The 19,478-nt window shown below is 33.2% G+C and overlaps 2 protein-coding genes across 3 annotated transcripts in view; one reads left to right on the top strand and one right to left on the bottom strand.

Annotated features, from left to right (window-relative positions):
* The window catches only part of Mrps24 (mitochondrial ribosomal protein S24), a 127,103-nt gene extending 119,515 nt beyond the window's left edge, over positions 1–7,588 (bottom strand). The window contains exon 1 of the mRNA XM_083107027.1: positions 7,452–7,588. Coding sequence (XP_082963153.1) covers positions 7,452–7,533 — 82 coding nt within the window. The 5' untranslated portion in view covers positions 7,534–7,588. The remainder of the gene's footprint in view (positions 1–7,451) is intronic.
* On the top strand, positions 1,607–18,327 carry LOC145976088 (uncharacterized). Of its 2 annotated transcripts, none has more exons than XM_083107036.1 (3): positions 1,607–2,127; positions 13,566–13,763; positions 15,378–18,327. In XM_083107036.1, the coding sequence occupies exons 1-3, from the start codon at positions 2,043–2,045 to the stop codon at positions 15,731–15,733; spliced, it is 639 nt and encodes a 212-aa protein (XP_082963162.1). In that variant the 5' UTR covers positions 1,607–2,042; the 3' UTR covers positions 15,734–18,327. The 2 variants fall into 2 exon arrangements, with proteins under 2 accessions (XP_082963162.1, XP_082963163.1); XM_083107037.1 differs by having other exon boundaries at positions 1,614–2,127; positions 15,396–18,327.
* The last annotated feature ends 1,151 nt before the right edge of the window (positions 18,328–19,478 follow it).

Genomic DNA, 19,478 nt, shown 5'->3' with positions numbered 1-19,478 from the left:
GTGCGAGATTAAAGTGTTACGGTTGGCGCAAATCAATTTCGTGAATATCCCAAGACTGACGTTTCTCCAACTGACGTTCCTCCGACTGACGTTCCATTCACGTGGACAACGTAAAGCAAAATAGTTATAAGATGGTCGGTAATGCCTTTCGCGGAAAACTGACGCAATAGGATTTTCACGAGTTTCCTCCATCATCTCGTAACGTTTCGACAAAGGTGACACCTTTTCGTCATCGTGACTGGATGACTCGCTTATCGATGGAAACATATGATTCACATTAATCATTACCTCTCGAACGCACGTATCGCCGAGATGCGCGCGCGCGCCGAATCTTATCAAAAAAACTATACAATTGTCGTGTCACGTATCTTTGGCCATTTCTCCATCGGAACGAAAATACACATCTGTTCCCACCGATCGTCGAGAAGATCGATGACTCTTCGTCCCTCCCCCTCCCTGTGCGTATTTATATCTTTTAATATTTTTGCGCACGGTGTATATGAAACTTTCGTTAAAGTTATCATAATTATTCCCAAGCTTCTCTGTATATGTCTCTTTCTGTTATTCCTGTACGAAATGCCACAAGAGAGAAAAGCAAATGTTCATAATTCTGGTAACTTTATAAAGTTATAAATATCCGTTGTCTCTGGTCCTTCTGCCATTTTACATGCAAACTGCATAAAGGTACAGTCTGATAAATTGAAAATGTGTGGCTCTAAATGCGCGACTATAGCCGACGAATTTTTTTCACGGCGAGATATACCGTAAGAAATATAATGATATCTACTCTGCACGGTTCGAGAAGCAGGCAGGTATGTAAATGCCGAACGAAGGCTTATGGAAACGTCGAGGACTCAGAGAAAAAAGATCGACGCCTCGCATATTCGCCTTAAAAAATTGAGCCGAGTTCTCTTTTTAGTTTCTCTAAAAAAAAGGAAAGAAAAAGCGACACGCATGCGGCGAGATCAAGGAGCATGGAAACGCATCGTAATCGTATTGCGCGCGATTACGAAAGGATTTCGATGACGACCGGTGATCAGGTGACCTTAACACTTCACATCGAGCTTATGTTTTATTGCCTCGGTATTTAAATAATCGAGCAAAACCGTGCGATATTTCATTATACATACGCAAGCTTTTTATCGTTCCATAATCGATTTGCCATTTATTACCCGCCTACTATCAACACGTGACGCGGACATTTGTCGCATTTAGAGTTAAATATAGTCATTATCAGCCGACCGTTTCTTTTCCAGTCTCGAAAAAGAAAGCAAACTCGAGGAAAAAAAATGTACGTCCTAAAAATCTAAATGTTCAAAACATATACATCATCCTCACGTTACAGCACGGAAATCAAAACACCGTTAACTATACAATATTTTTTTTCAATTTATATTAATTACTCATTTAGGAAGAATGACCAGAGTCATCATTAATCAGAGTTGGCTAATTGCCGTCGACGTAAAGAGCATCAATTTTCGTGACTATAAAAAGTCACACGATCACGATCGCGAGTATCACGGCCCGCGTATCGCGGGGGGACGAGCGGGGCCGCGAGTTAGGGGACCACGTTGTTGTACTTCGCACTGGGAGGCGAGAGGATTTCAAGCACTTCAGTGGCGCGCATCAGAGAGCGAGCAGGAACGGGCCGTCCCACGACGAGGTGCGTCCGTGGTGGGGTGTCAGCCGTGGCTTATCTGGCGACTTTATGTATATTACGATACCCGAGGTAGGAACACGAGCAGTTCACTGCTGACTAACCGGTCGGAGAAGTCGGCGAAGCCGAGTCGTCTGCGCGGCGCGCCACACCAAGTGAAACGGGAGTCACGTGTGCTGACGAGAAAAATCGTTCTTCTTTTCTTTTTCTTTTTTTTTAAAAGCGAAATATATTTCATCGTGCGACCGGTATTGAGTTTACATGCGTGCGACGCGTAAGAGACGCGTGAAAGTCACGTAAAGTGCGCGCATCGACCGAGCCAGTTCGACAAGCTGATCGGCAAACGGATCGTATCTCCACTGATCAACGATCGCTTCGATCCAGGATGATCGTCCTCGCGTGGTGTCTGTTCGTTATCGTCTCGTTTCTCGTGGCGAAAAACCAGGCCTTCCTCAACGCGCCGATACCAGGTACGTTCTAGATAAAGTTTCGCGCCGATGAGCATGGCGCGATTTATCTCGTTACGATGAGTATCTTGTCGGTGGAACAAAGGCGAGATCTCGTGATTGATCATGCGAGTTTTTTTTCCCCGGGGGAGTTTTTATATTACTTTTTCAATGAACTACTATTTGTGTACAGAATCGCACGTTAAATGATAAGAATTGCGATGAGATGATAAATGATCCGCTTTGTTTTTGATTTTCTAACATACCGACAAAAGCGATCTCGTGTGTCGGTTGTTCAAGGTCTTCGAGCACTGGTTTATTTTGGGTATCGACTTGTACACACGTGATTAATTTATCGATTGTGATTGTATTCAAGTGATTTTTAATTCAAGATTACTCTAAATGACTTTGAATGAAGCTATAAATCGCTCGAAACTCGTAGTCGTACACATAATATTGAAGTATTTCATTTGAAAATAAGATAATAAAAAAATACTATCTATGAATAATTTTTTATACTAATGAATCCACATAAATCGATAATAAGTTTCGATAATAATTTTCTTTAATCTCTTCCTTCCTCTACAATTTTCTAAGTGTGAAAGAATTAATATGTAAAACGATTTATTTTAAATAAAGCGTTAACGAAATATATATTAATCGCGACAGAAATTTCATAGCATCCAATAGACCTTGCTTAAACTACTTAGCGTTAAATTTGTCATTTCCGTTTCGAGATGCTTCGAATATTGCGCTTGGATTCCGACGTGCTATATTACGAAGCCAGTTCAAAGAAATGATCTCTGTGCCAAAACGCTGTAAAGATAACAAAGAAAAAAGAGACAGGCACCGCAGAAGTTTTATAAACACGCTTGAGGAAGAGAATTTGGTTTATTGGACCGCGTTTCGATCGATCCAGCTCCGAATATAGATAACGTTGCATTATTTAAAGCACGGTATAATCCATACGATTATGAGATTTCCATAATTCGATTAGACTCTTCAGTTTGCAAGCTTTCCAGTATTAATTAACCAAATCCATCTCACTTTGGTTGTTCAAAGTCAATTATTGAATGTATTAGCCAGGCATTTAGACACGCTCCGTGTCAAGGAAGATGGAAAGATATTGAATAAATTATTTGTATTTCAAAATTTAGTCGATTTTCGAAGAATATTATCTCAAAGCACTCGATATTACGCAATACTGACATGACGCATGCACTAATCTCACAATTAAAAAATCATTAAGTTTTAAAATTAAAAAACGCTCTGAAATTTAAAAGCATAGATCATTTCAATATTTCATTGAAATTTTTTCATTGATATTAATTAGTATAGATTAACAATTTTTTATTATGAAAATTAATAAAATATATAAAATGAATATACAAATAAAAAACATTCGCTTCTAATTTAATGTATTATGTATACTACAACAAAAACAAATATTTTAGTAATCTCAAGATTTCTTTGTAAAATTTTTGCAAAGTTTTAAATACACATGGCTTCAAATACGATAATATTCAATGAAAAAATTTCTCTGGGAAAAAAGATACATAATTTATACTTTATATTTCTGTAAATCGATATCTCAATTGATGCAGCGAGAACCTTGCGCTTTCACATGACATCATTATCGAAACAGTTTGTATCGAATACGCAAAGATTGTATAAACGACAGGAAGCATTAATAGCACGGATGATTTACGAAAGAACGCATTAAAAAGCGTGGTTAATTCCGCGATTGCATTGTATTCTATCGCGTGTGCATTTTGCGTACGCTATGAATGATGGATTTATCTCGCGCGCGCGCTCTCGCAATCGATCAGAATTTGGCTTGAACTATAACCATCCAGATGAGGCGGACTTGATCCGTTTTCAACGTCGGAAACCGATCGATATACGAAATTTTCAATCGTCCCCTCGTACGTTTAGCAACTATTATCCTCTTTCTCCTCTCATCCGCGCGTTTTTTTGTACGAAAGAACCCGATCATATAATCAATAAGTGCTCTATAAAGCGATTAACAAGATACTTGACCCTGCGCTTCTCTACTTTGCATCTTTTTTATCTGACTAATGTATCCGTAATTAAGGATACTATGTAAATAAAAAATGACACTTATTAATCTTCTAATTACAAAGGTATAAATATTATTGGAATGCTCTTTCAAATCATTTGCCTAACTAGAATAATTTCTCAAAATAACAAATATAAAACGAAGAATCGAAGAAATTTATTTAATAATCTTCGGTTTCATTTGGAAACTCAATTCTTCTCCGCGGAAATTTAATTCTGAGCAAAGTGTCAAGAAGCCACGCGCCACGACATTGTTTTATTAACGAGAGTACATCGTAATAATTCAGTGGCGTCTGAGCAATGTCGATGCAGCAGCTTTTTCCATATCTAACTATTGAATAATCCACACAAAAGTACCTATAATCCAAAGAATGCGATCATTTTTGCCGCCATACTATTTTTACGAGAAAATTTTATTATGGCAGAAAAAAATTCTCAAGCGCACTATAAAATTACATATAATTTATTATTAATATTAAAAGAGGATTAGAAATAAGTCGATAATTGTTTAAGTTTCGATGAATATATTATATATTTATATAATTATTTTCTTCAAAAAATATTTTATTTTATCATTGCTCTTAAATGAAGAGTATGCTATGTGCAATAATATATGTAGTAAATGTGTGTAGGTAATTTTCAAATTTTAAAATATAAATCATTACTTTAAATATATACTCTTGGACAAAATTAACGCATAATATTTTTTCACTTTTTCCTTAAAATTTTTCGTTAAAATTTAAATTAAAAAAATTTAAATCAGCTTTTAAAGAAAAAATAAAAAAAAATTATGCGTTAATTTTGTCCAGGAGTATATTAAAGTTTTACCGAATGTATCTTACAAATTTTCTATGTAACTGGTCTAGATGTCAGTTAACGGATATACGAACATAATCATACATATAATGTACTCGTTGCTAAATATAGAAGTACAAGAGAGCAACTGGAAACCGTTACATATATCTCTAGCCTCGAATATATCCTGCGAATCCTTAACGCACAATTACGAACTTCCTACATTTAACAATAAGTATACTTAAAGATACGAATCTTCTTGTTATTCTTTTTCTCGAGATAAATATTAACTCTGAATTTATCAAGAAATTTATTTTATAAAAAAAAATTACGAGTTTATTATTAATTTCACGATAATGTTGTAGATTAATAAAAAGAAAAATAGATCATGTCGAATGAAATTTGTGAATTTTTTTACTCCAATCGTAATGGAATATATTTACCGGACATTTCTTGATATAGCAAAATTAACATAAGTACTATAGTATTTATCATATATATTTATCAGTACATGCATTAGAGGCCAAAATATTTGGAAAGCCAAGCTTCGATATAATATATATGTATCCTGATTTACATTATAAATTATCCGCTTGTTATGTGTGTTGCGCGAAAGACGTCAGAATCTTATACACACTTGACTTTGAAATATAGGCGAGAAGCTCCGCTTTTGAATCTATATCTAGACGAGAGAGAAGAACGAGACCGATACTCTTTCTTCTTCAGAGAAGGAGACAACACTCGCTTGTACGTGTTCATCGATAATAGGCTCTATATAGATGCCCTCTTAAATCAACTAACAATACTTCCGATAATAATATACGGTGATCACGAAACTTGGAGCGATGCCAGGAGAACACGCCGGACTTGGTCACAAAGTACAATTAGACAAGGTACGAAAACTTTACGGTCGGATAAAGTTTTGAATAATTCGCAATTCTTCGAATACAATCGCGTTCTTCGAGTACAATTAAGCACATCTTTATGTAGATTTTAGAAAATTACGTGATCGGATCATTAAGTAGAAATACGAAATGATATCCGTGTTTCACTGGCTTTCATTTGCAAAGATGTTTTATCGAAGATAATTGGAGGGAAAAGGGAGGACCATTCGTAAGTTTAATTTGATTTCTATCAACGATAAACGTAAAACAAAAAATAAAAAAAAATATTTAAAAAATTATATTTATTATTATTATAATTAATATTTTTTTCAAATTAACTTGTTCAATGGAAAATTACAAAAATGGTAAAGTAATGGTAAATTCTGTAAAAAAAATTCCGTTTGCATTTTAAACATTTTGATAATATCTCGCATATATTAACTTATTGATTGTATCTTAGAGATTTTATCTTAAAGATTTTATCTCTCAAATTAAATTTGAAGCAATAACATTAATAATTATCTAATATTTGATATCAATCGATTAATTGCACTCTTATACATGTATCGTTAATTAATTCATTGATGCTCGATAGGTTCTTTTTTAATGAGACGAAGATGATGCGAAATGGAACAACGCGAATAAGATGCGTTTAGTGCGAACGAGATGAGAGCACGCGAGATGAGACTAAAGGAAACGAACTTGAATGAGCGTACTCGAAGGTCATGATCGAGTCGAGCGATTCCCGATATCTCGTTGCAGAGGGAATCGAAGAGACTCCAAATATCGCGTTTCACGTCGAGACGATTTCGCGAGCACAATCGGCTTGTTTTCCACTATATCTCAATGATTGCGTCACTTGTTTACCACCGTAGGCTGATTTAATTACCTATTAGTCAATTGCGCGTGAGCGCATCACCTGTAATTGTACCTCTACTTACCCTTTTCTTACTCTTCTCGCGAATATATTAATATAATAAGTATATGTTAATGATATTGTGTTTTGATACGTCAATGGCTACTTTGATATGTAAATGGTCGATCTTTTTGTTTCTCAATTGTACAGTGGTTACGTAAAAATCCTAATAATATATTATACATTTGAATACATCAATAGCACAAATGGACGATCGTTAAAGCCGATCTCAATTATTCAGTGGTTACGTAAAAGCGCCGATTATAATTGTTGAAAGAGCAAACAATGTTATCAGGATGCTGCCATCAAAATTAAGGTAACTTCGAGAATCGAGCATAAAATCATGCACGTATAGTTAATTCGCGATCAATCAATGCTATTTATTCAACGTTTAATAAAATACTTGATTGAAATATTTCTATAAGAATTAATTTATTCAATCTCGTGCAATTATTAATTCATTAATAACAGATATCTTCAATGCAGTGTATGCATAATGGTAAAAAATATTATTCAAATTTCATGTCGCGTTTCGATTCAAGTTACAGATTGAAATATTTTACGTGCCGCTATTGATATATTTCAAATAGGGATGCAGCTCTCTTTGCAGCAATATCATCTTCAAGTAACAAACAATTTATGTGATGCAGACATAATAAATTAATTTGACTCACCAATTTGCTGAGAGATAGAGAAAAGAGATGCCGTTCCATTCGCTGCTTCATCGCTGATACGTTCCAGCTGATAATCCTTCATGTCGTCAGAGCACACTTACACAAATTAACCGAAACGATTTGCTGTAATTACAGCCGCGTATTCCAATTAATATGATAACACAATCGTCCGATATTTCAAGCGGCACTTTCGATTCTTTTCCTTTGACGCATTTGCTTTTAATCGGCAAACATGCGTAAATAACACGATTTTGGGACAAATAATTGGCACTTTCGCCCAATCACACGATACACGAATTAGCACTCTCGATATTCACTCGCGTGATACTTTGATCGGCACTCCCGAGATTCACTCGCGCGATACTTTGATCGGCACTCCCGAGATTCCCTCGCGCAACGATTAATTTAACTTCACGAAAGATTCAGGTGCGAAGTGATTTTCGCCGACCGAATCGTCGCCTCGTTGCGATGCAAGACACGTGACACACACGTATACGTATCTGCAATTATATATTATTATACATATATTATTATACATAATTATATATATTATTATACACATATGTATATCATCAAGTATATATGTGAGATTTAATACAATAATAATTCATTTCACCTCTTATTAAAGTGCTGTATAAACTTTGTCCGACACTGTTTATATAAACATAAGAACTTATCTTATCGTTTCTAAGAAACTTTTAGTACTTTTAGACTATTATCTATAAAGAAGAGTAAGTAAAATATTGTGTTTTTGTTAATCTATATCATTGATTAGATATTCTAAATATAACGTATATAAGTGTTTGAAAGCTATTAATTTAATCTATATAAGACACTACATGATTTTTTATTTATTTTTTATTACAAATATCCTGTAAATCTTGATAACAAAAAGCGATAAACGATAGAAAGTTGTCATGTAGTAGATTACGATGCAATTTAGATACAAAATATCTTTAAAAAATAGTTTTTTAGTCAAACAAGCGGACAAAAACTTGTATAGCACTCTATATAAACAAATCCTTTATTTTGAAAAAGGTGTAAAAACCGGCTTCAAAATCAGCTTCGAAAAATCTTAGGGAATCAACGTTTCTATCCTACTTATTATTTTATAATTGAAATTAATGTTTTCAAGCTAGATTTATATCACTGAGAATAAATGGCTAAAATTATAAGCGACAATTATAACCAGACAATTTTAAGAGGCAGATATGTATGCCGCTGTTTGATGGCGAATGCATGATGATGGATGAATGAAAATGTGCAACTTGTGCGTATCGCGCCGAGCTATAATTTCATGAATTATTGATCTATCAACCCAACTCGGATGTACGCAACGGATATACGCGATCATTAAAATGTCTCACGTTGAACCTCGTTTGAGGTACACATGTGTATCTTTCTACTTTCCCGATAACGTGCGCGTGTGGATGCATAAGGAGTATCTCGTCGCGTGATGCGTTCTTTATGAGAAATAAAGAAAGATACGAAAGATATTCGATTTTTACGATAATCGATTCTTATGATATATATTACTCTGACATCTAATCATATATTTAACTTGCCACTTGCGAGTTTATAATGAAGCATTGTAAAAAAAAATAAAAAAAATGATGTTCATTAATTTAAACCAAATATTGTGCAAAAGCGATTAGCTTATTTAAAATTGAATTTAAAATTGATTAAGAGGACAAGTAGTATTATAAAAAGTAGACTTTACAATTTATTTTTGCATTCGCACAAATCTTGAATTAATAAAACCTTAAAAAAGATTTATGGTTGCAAAATTCTAGACTCTTATATAATCTTTTTTTTCTATAACGTTTCACAAAGTATTACTCGTCGCTATACTATGTCAGCGATTTATCTTGATTCCGTTGCTGACCAGAGTTTTGCAAATATTTCGATCAACTCGGTGTCTCCGTAACCACGATGTATTTCAGCCGTTCTCGCGCACGTCAAGTAAAACTTTATAAACAATGTTCGCGCGAAACAGAAGGAGTCATTTTCACAAGGAAATGTTTGAACGGCGAAGACTTTAAAGAGACTTCCTTCTTTTAAAGTTCAAAAGTTTATGTGAGAGAGAAAAGTTTATCAACGTACAGCAACATAAAGTGGATATGTAACGTTTCTTAACAATGACAAGATAAATATGCCACGATAATATTGGTAACATGCCATATTGTCATATAATATTTTGAAAATATTCTTAATAAAAAAACATGTATGTCCGCTACATAATTGAAACGACAGGTATAAATAAGGAAAGTTAATTATTTCTTAAGCATCTTGTTGAAAAGTTTAACAGTATTATAGTCATTTTCGAATAAATTATTTTCACGACACATTTCGAATTATGAGCGGCAAATTAGCATTTAAGACAAAGCCTATCGAGACGACAATGCTTATAAGTACCGAGATCGAGTTCCTCTCACGTGAATAAACTGCTCACGTGATCAAGTGTGTATGTGCCCAGAATAGCATCGTGACGTTATAATATATGTAAACCGTAACCTTGTGAGCTTCGCCGGTCATTGGTCATAAACGAAAAATTAACATTTTAGGCGTAGTCAATCGTACGTTCAAACACTTGGATCGATTGCTGAAACGTGACTCGCGATCGCGCCTAAGAGCCGTTACGTAAACGCTACGTCTGTCGCATAATACATCGTAACAACGTTAATATTAATCGTTTCCCATACATGTTTGCGACGCGCGATGCATCGATGTAAATATAATACCAAGTAGAGAAACCACTACGAAAGGCATTCCCACTGGTAGGAGGTAATTTAAATTGCGACAGATGTGAAATTGCGCGATTTTTATGCGACGCAGTTGACATAAGTACAAACCTGTTATGATAGATGTTAAGATGAGATGAAGATAGATGATTCTGTTGCTTTGTTCGCGATCTAATACGGAGCACTTGCGCCACATTTCTTCCCCTTCGAGCCTCGCTGCGTGAATGACGAGACGACCTCGCGACATGTAAACAATAGCGTCTATACGTCGCGGAAAGCGACCGCTGAATTTCACACATTGTTGTTATAGCGCGACATTGTTGTGTGACGTAAGCGCCTTATCATGTATGTATATGGCAAAAAACTATCGTTATCAAAGACAAAAAGATGAAAATCAGGATCGTCTTCTCTCGCATTTCATTTTATTATAAGGTTTGTACTTGTGTCTGTCAGCTGCACGCGCGCATAAAAAATTGCGAAAAGTTTTCATTATCGCGACTTAAATTACTTATTCATGTCTGTGGAAATCCCTCTCATAATCGGTTTTGTTTATTGAAAAGCGTACGTGACTCGCGAAACGTGGATGCTGTGATTCTGACGAGGCCGTAGCTAGCAAAAAGTAATGGACATTTCTCATACACAGTGTCACGGCACGACTACGTCTCTTTCTGTCTTTCTTCGTTTCTCTTCCCCTCTTCTTTCTCCCTCTCTCTACCTCGTGTGACTTTGTCTTTAATTACACACAACCTTCAATGATACGACGGATCAACAAACGGAAAACGATCATGTTTACAAAGTATTATTATCTTGACAGTAACACGTAAATTGAGTATTTCTTATCCCCCCCCTCCGACTTTGAAAATATTCATTAATTTTATTATTTATTAATTATTTTATAAAAATAAAACTTATCGAAAAGCTTTAATCTCTTATCTGAAATGAGATTTTATGTGTTAACATAATATATTCATAATATATTTCCGATATATTAATATCATTTATTATTTCCTTGTGCTCTTTTCAACTTTGCAACATTTATTAATACAATCGCGCAAGAAGAAGTATTTATTACAATTGTATTTTTCATCTTTCTCACATATGAGTTTCATACATAAATTTGACCAATTTTAAAGAGCCTCAAATATGATCGACATATCGAAATTATATTAAGGGCATTTCAACCCGCTACAATATAATCATAACATATTACTAAATTATAGTGTATTAGCAAATTATACCGTATTAACATATTAGACCGGATTTGCATTTAACGCAAAAGCAACTTTAAGCGCGGATCGTAACGTGTTCTTACACGTAAGTAACTCTGACTATAAAGCCGAAGCCAAATCTGGTCAGGCAACGGTGCTGCTAAGTAGTAGGTAATCGTGTCAGGATAGAGACGCGAGTTTCTGGCAGAACTGAAAGGTATCGACCACACCTCGCTTTAAGAAAATGTAGTAACAATATATCGGCGTTTCTTTTAAAAAGGGAGGCTCGAGCTTCGATCGATTTTACGTCTTATCACTTTGTAAGTGTAAAACAATGAGCTGAAAATAGCACAGAGCAGCAAAATATTCATCAACATATAATTGATTAAAGAAAAGCAAAAAAAACATGTTTTTTATCGAGAGGCTTGACAATAATATTTGTTAATTGTCGCTAATTATCTGAAATTTTTGTAATTATTATTTCATCATTAAATTATTTTCTTATATTCTCGATTACTCCTTTTCTTTGTAAAAACGGATGTTGTTATGTACAGATAAAAGTTTAAAGACCGTAACGCGATCTTTGACTTTTATGAACTCGCTAAACTTCTTTCCAGACTGTTCATAATTGAAACTACTTTGCGGTAATACTTAATGTCGATATGACTCCCTAAGAATAAATTTAACTTTGCAAGCAAAATTAAATATTGATACTGCAATAGACAAAAATAGTTTTTGAACGTGCTATTCAGACTAATCTTGTTACGAAAAAGAAGCTATTTGTGAAAATTGCTTGGAAATGTCAAGGATCTTTATTATATCGATTGAATTTATTCGACCGTCTAATCATCAATATGTTTATTCTAAAGAAATGATTATAAAAAGTTTTCGTTTATAAATTCGTTAACATAACGTTTTTTCAATTCAAAGTTTTTCAGAATACCTGGGCAATAATTAACCGAATTATGGTTAATTTGTTAATAATTACGAATGTCTGTTCTAATCTTTTTATTATTATTTATTAAAAGATACGCGTATACCAACAAATCGGAGCAAAACTGACGGTGAATATAGACTTGGCTTAATAAATAGCACGTGAATAGCAGTTTCTAACATTGCGATTCAAGTTAGCGAGTGACAGGCGGAGTTGTTTGTTGGGTGTTACAACATCTTTAGCCCTGAGATCTCGCTCGATAATATACGTATAGTTGCGCCCTATTTGGGAATGCGAGCAAGCGGTAAATAAACTGCGTGATATTTGAAGTTTTTTGAGGAAAAGGACGAGTAAAAAAGCGATTAATAAATACATAATAATTTAAGGGAAAAAGATAACTTTTCTACATCAAATTGTAATATAATCACATATTAATTATATTTGAAATGTTTAGAAATATATATTAAAAATATTTGAGAATTAAATACCAAAGATAATTAAATGACTACGATTACATTATATATTCCCAAATATACTCCTGGACAAAATTAAGGTATAATTTTTTTTTCATTTTTTTCTTTAAAAGCTGATATTTAAATTTTAACGAAAAATTTTAAAGAAAAAATGAAAAAAAAATTATGCGTTAATTTTGTCCAGGAGTATATATATGAATACTTTTAGAGTAAGAGTAATGTAAGAGTAAGAATGATATAAGCGCACATACATATATCACACTGAGAAAAAAATCTGGTTGCATTAATTAGAAATCTGGTAGATTCAATCAGTATGTCTGTTGGAAAATGGACGAATCAGAATTCCTTTAGGAATTACCAAATGAGTATGATTAATTTCTTCTTGTTACATTTATTTTCAAATTTTTTTGATAATAATACTAAATTTACAAAAAAAATGGCATCATTCTGTTCATGTTTATAGTAGTATTAGTTAATATAACAAGAAGTTTTATAGATCCAACTAGAAAATACTAACCAAATCCTTGTAGTAAAGTCTATTAAATGTTTTAATTATAAAAAATCGAGTCTTATTATGATAACTAGAAATTCTGCTTGGTTTAAGCAAAATGCCTTCTGTCAGATACTTCTTGTTGATACAATCAAGCGATTTTTCTCAGTGCACACATACACATACACAAATTTCAGAAAGTATAATCTATACATTCAAGCATAAAATTAAGTACACATTAATTAATTGGTTGCAATTTGTGTCGCAGCTCACGCAGTGTCGAGTTACAGCATCGGTGCTGAAAGACGAATGGAGAGCAATAAAGCCACTCACAGCGTAAACGACAATCGTCATTCGGTCGACTCGAAATCCAACGATGACAACGAAGAGACGGTCTATGTATTTGCAGGGGTATTCGGAGGGAAGGACGAGAAAGTGGAAAAAGATAGAGATACGGAAGAAATCGGTAAAAAATATGAATCATTTTTACTTATGAACACGAGAGAATGACTTCATATAATAAATAATATTGCGCACTTCCTGTTGCTATCAACGAACACGTTCATGCATCATTCAGTGATGCTTTTCAATGTATTTCATTAATCTTTTTTTCATGCTTGCACATTTTTTATATTCACATTCATATCAAGCTTTCATAAAGGTCAGCAAACGCTAAAAGCGGAAATACTCTTTATCGAATCTTTAACATTTCGCTGAATATTTCATATCGATAATTATATACTATTACTACTTCGTTTCGTCCATATCGTACTATACTCTTGATTTCTTTTTCCAATATTTTCCTCTGACGTCAAATACAAGTCAATTTACCGTGAAACACGACATACTCATTTTCATAACTCGGCATTAAATTTATGTAATTCTTCGTAAACGATGTCGAATTATATAATAATTTTACTAATCAGAACTATTAAATGTTACATAATAAATGCAAAATATTTTCAATGGAGAGAGAAAAACTAGTATATAATATAATAATAAAAAATTTTAAATAGCAACAGATTTTATTTAATTTTTTTGACATTCACATGTCCAAGATTAAATAATTATTAATTGATTATAGTAATAAAAAATTAGCAATCATATTTATCTCTTGCATAATATTGAACATAAATCGAAAGAAGTCAATATATTGAAAATATTACATTATAAAGAATCGAGTTTAATGCCAATAAAATCGTAGACAAACGAGATTTTAAATCACAACTATACTAGCGTTCCGTTAAAATCACGACTGCAAAGAATAATCCACGTCGCTCGTGCCAAGGATTTATGCAAATTAGTGGTCGTTCCATCTTCATTTACATCGTCTTTCCGAGTTTCACTTCGTACTCGTCATGTATTAACAACAATCGAGAATGTCGTTTCCGCGCGCGTATCGTCAATGAAAAAGAAGGGCGTGGTTTTAAAATGTTTTAAAAATATTTATATGGCAACCATATCAAGGGTGTAAAATATGCCACTCGTACGAAATAATTATCGCCTCAATTTTTGCAAAGCAATTTGCCAATTTTTTCAACGCGAGTATAAAGTACAAAAATACGCTGTGTAAGATTGCAAACAAATGATATTAGCAAATTTGACAACCATGTTTAAATAAGTAATACTTCTTAATACTTTTCTTGGATTTTTTAACGATAAATAAGCGATGTAATTTTAAATCCGACGCTCGATGTCTCGGGTTTTTATCAAACATGGCATCGTAACAACAAAAGACTATGTGAATAAATGAAAATATGATTATATATATGTGTATGTGTATGTGTTTACATCTTTCATATTCAAATTATAAATTACATTTTTATCATTTCGATGCAAATCTATGAATCACAACTATTCGTTAACGTTAATTATAAAATTTCTGACATGATTCGCCAAGATTTCTCGTTATAAAAAATAATCGATTTAAAAAATTAATTTTTTAAATTCTCGTTATAAGCATCCTATTCTCCATTTTGCAGCTGCACCTTAATCTTCTTCACATTAATCTTCTTGCATGAGCATATAGATTAAAAAATTAACACATTTCCGATTATTAACGAGAGCTGCTCGCTCACAGGTCCCCGTTTTGTTGTAGTCAACGGCGATCTGCAGAATCCGCTGGACCCATGGTCGATAGTTTGGTACATCGGCTCATTCGGCGGCCTGGTGGCGTTCTTCCTCATTGTCAGCTGCTCCGAATGGTGCTGTCGACGAGGTAACCGATCCTTATCGGTGCCCTATGCACAGCGGGCCGAGACGATAAATACCCCTGGAATTACGGAAACTCCACCACCACCTTATCATCTGTTTGCGCCGCCTTCTTACGATTCCGTCAACTACGGTAAAATCGTCGACAAGACGACCGGCGAAAAGGTGGACATCTACGTGATTTCGGTGCCGATCCACAGACCAATGGTGCAGGCGCCTGCGTAGAAGATCTTGAAAAGATCATCCTCTTGGCGAGGATTATCGGACTAACACTGACGATCGAACTGATCGATGAGATCTAGAAGAAGTAATCTCGTGGATCTCTTTGTTAAAGTTTTCGGGCGGTTAACGGACGTTGAAGATGACCGTTCGATAAAGAAGCTGTTTTAGACGTTATCGTTGCAATTGTATAACGAAAGAGTGATTAAATGAAGTGACTAGATGTGTCTGCGCTGTGACATAATTAAGGGATAAAAGTAACGAGCAAAATTCACTAAAGTATTAATATCATTCCGAATTGTATAAATCGTTTTCACGTTTCTCTAAAAAGTGTTGAATGTCTCAAATCCCAAGGAGAAGTTGTGCGAAAAATTGTCATTCTACACATGATCTCGTGAGAAAAATCGCGATAATGGAAAAGATTAAATTCGAAGAAAACTTTGATAGCTTCAAATGAAACAATGTATTACACCAGTTAAAATTAATTTTCATTATTTACATGAGATTCTATAGCTTTATCAACGAAAAATATTTTCTTGGAATCGGTATAAAGAAAAAAGAAGAGCTAACAGAAATTCTTGTCAATGCTTGTATAAAAGAACTTATCGTAGCATGATATATCAATAATATATAGATTGATATATTTGATATATGATTAAAGTTGAAGAATATTATCCAAGATAAATTATAAAAAGTTAAAAAAAAAATAGAATAGTTTATAATGGAAAGTACATCTTCGTGAATTTCTTGAACGAATAGATAATATACATTTAAGAAAATATTGTTGAATTGTAGAGCAATAATTAAATAATTAATTTAATCGGCTTACGAAAAATGGTGAATCGAATCGAAAATGTGACCAAAATCGATCATTGGATTCGTGAAAACGTTGATCATTTCACATGCGCGACGTATTCTAAAAAACAAGATGGCAGGATGTGCGAATATTTAAGAATATTTAATAAAATTAAATATTAAATGAAACGATTATATTCAATCAGTCACTGCCATTTAAAATAAAATATAATCAAGATTTAGATATAAAATTTAATTTTAGTATATTACAAGGTTTCTTTTTATCATCTATTTTTATCTTCTATATCAGTATAATAAATCAAGATTTATTTCTAGATATCTTAATCTCTATCATATACAACGATTTTGAAAGATCCCCTGCAAGGATCCATCGTGGTTGATATCACAATGGTTTTATCGATTATCGTTGATGAATTCAAAACATGTTATTATAAATGAATTATAAGAATTATGAAGGTAAGAACCTGCAGACTTATGCATGATAAATTGATTTTGAAAGATCCCCCGCAACGATCCATATCATATTTGATATCGTGATTGATCTATCGACTATTGTTGGCAAATCCAACAAAACATGTTATTATAAATAAATTGTGAGAACTTGCAATCTTATACATGATATTGTCGTATGCGATTGGTCTCAATCGTTTACCGACTTCATCAATTAGGGACGATTAATGTAGATTATAAATCGACAGTCATGAAAAATGTCTCCCCGCAAACGAGGTCACAAAAATAATTTAAGCTAATAACACGAGAGCGCGTATATTTGTCGCGAGACAACTGCGACAATGTTTGCGATAAGAGCAGGCACCGTAGACTCTTTGCGTGAACAGCGAATCGCGAGCGATCAATTACGCTAATTAACGTTCGTGTCACGAGTAATCACGAGCAGGGTCTCTCTGTGTCTCTCCGTGACCTCTCATGACCAGAATATTCCTCTGACGCAATTGGCTTCCAAAAGTACACAAGAAAGTTAACAAATATCAATGAGTGTTCCGTTATAAAGAATCCTCGATAATAGATTCCGTTATGACGAAATCCGATTAAATGTGCCATGTAACTCTTTGAACTAGAGGATTTATATCTAATTTAATTTAATCGTGCGTACGTGTGTGTGTGTGTGTGTGTGTGTGTGTGTGTATGTGCGCGCGCTTGGGAATATTAATGTTAATATTACATTTATATTGAGATAAATAATCTTATGTAGCGAAATTTTGAAGCCGTAAAAATCGTTGTAAACGAAAGTTTATTATATACTGGGGATAAAAAATTGAGAGATTAAGAAACTTTTCCCACAATCTGTCTATACATACAGAACTAATTTATATTTATAAAATTGCAATATAATGTAAGGGTTGAATCGTTCATATCATGTGTGGAAATGTAAGACAATTAATTAGTAGAGTTAAACAGTAAATTCTAAAATGTGCAAATCTGCAATAATCTTCCAATTTAGTCTTTCAAATGTAAAACATGCGAAATACAAACTAGTTAGCAAATATAAAAATGCTTGTACTTATGTGAGTAAAAGACGTGAGCATTATAGAATGTTTTTAGTGAATTGAAACTTAACTTTAACTACTGTAACACTTTAATACAATGTCAATTATAGTAATATAATTATGATTATATTACAATTATAAAAAAATTACCCGACTATATATTACAAGTATAAATCACCCAATTATTTTAAAAATAATATACTAGATATACATATGATGTGTACAATTTAAAATTTTTTTTATTTTTTTATTTTAAAATATATCTCTTTGATTATGAAATATCCGCAAAAATCATTTTTTACCAATTTCCAATTTTTAATAACATCAAATAAAACTGTAAAAATATTTATAAATACTGTGATTCACGCGTAACAAATATCCATAGAAATTATAAATAGATTGTAAATGCTGTCTCGTTCTCAGCAGTGTGTTATCTTTTTAAAGTGAACGATTCGCCTATTTTCTCGTGCTACTGTTACAATTATCATTATTGTTACACGTAGTTTTACTCTCGGCTGTGCTCGCAACGCATTCCCGTGTTGTCAAGGGCGCATCGCGACCGACTCATTATACCCACGAGACTTGCAAAATGATGGCGTGCGCGCGCTACTAATATTTATTTTTTATACTTTTATACACACACTGTTTATATACGTATTTGGATGTCCCTGCGTTATCAATAAAATTTCTTTTCTCGTATAAAAAGCAATTGTATTATTCACATCGATCACCATGCAATCAACACTTTTTTCTTTCGATGATTATGTAACAAATATACTCTACGCTTTACATGATAATAAAATATGAATTTTTTGCTACAATTCTATATATATCTGAAATGTTGTAAAAAATCTCTATGATTTTGTAAGATATTTTATGTGTGATATATATACAGAAAAATAGTTAAATATATATATAAATTTGATTATCATTTTATTATTTTCTAATGCAAACAATTTCATTTAACTTTGAATTTGAATTATTTTTTTATTAATTATTTTATTATTTAATTATTTTCTAATGTAAACAATTTCATTTAACTTTGAATTTGAATTATTTTTTTGTATGCAAAATAATAACAATTCTTTTCTTTACAAATATGCTAAAAATTTGCAGCAAATTATTCTTATGAAAAAATGTATTGCTGTATTTTTATTCATAGTATAAAATTAATATTTCAAGAACGTATAGTATCAGTTAAATACTATAAATGGATTAATTAACATCTAAGATACTTACCTTTTTTTCATCGCTGTTGTAGACGGAATTTTGACCTTGTTCCTTAGTATTCAACAGCAGATCCTGAATTCTCAATTCTCGAATTTCCATCGTAGATTATGCATCCAGAGTCCTCCGAATCCCTCTTGCTCCTCCGATTGTCCTGTTGCGACATGTCGCGACACATGTTCTTCGCGGGAAGGATCGCGAAA

Source organism: Camponotus vicinus, unplaced genomic scaffold, assembly GCF_025532165.1.
Source record: "Camponotus vicinus isolate PSW18456_S1 unplaced genomic scaffold, iyCamVici1.0 SCAF_8, whole genome shotgun sequence".
NCBI classification, from domain to species: domain Eukaryota; kingdom Metazoa; phylum Arthropoda; class Insecta; order Hymenoptera; family Formicidae; genus Camponotus; species Camponotus vicinus.
Note: the sequence above shows the minus strand (reverse complement) of the source record. Positions and strands in the feature narration are given on the sequence as shown.

Coding starts and splice junctions, on each gene's coding strand:
- LOC145976088 (XM_083107036.1), top strand. CDS start 2,043: ATGATCGTCCTCGCGTGGTGTCTGTTCGTTATCGTCTCGTTTCTCGTG. Junction 2,128..13,565: donor CCTCAACGCGCCGATACCAG/GTACGTTCTAGA, acceptor TTTGTGTCGCAG/CTCACGCAGTGTCGAGTTAC. Junction 13,764..15,377: donor TAGAGATACGGAAGAAATCG/GTAAAAAATATG, acceptor GCTCGCTCACAG/GTCCCCGTTTTGTTGTAGTC.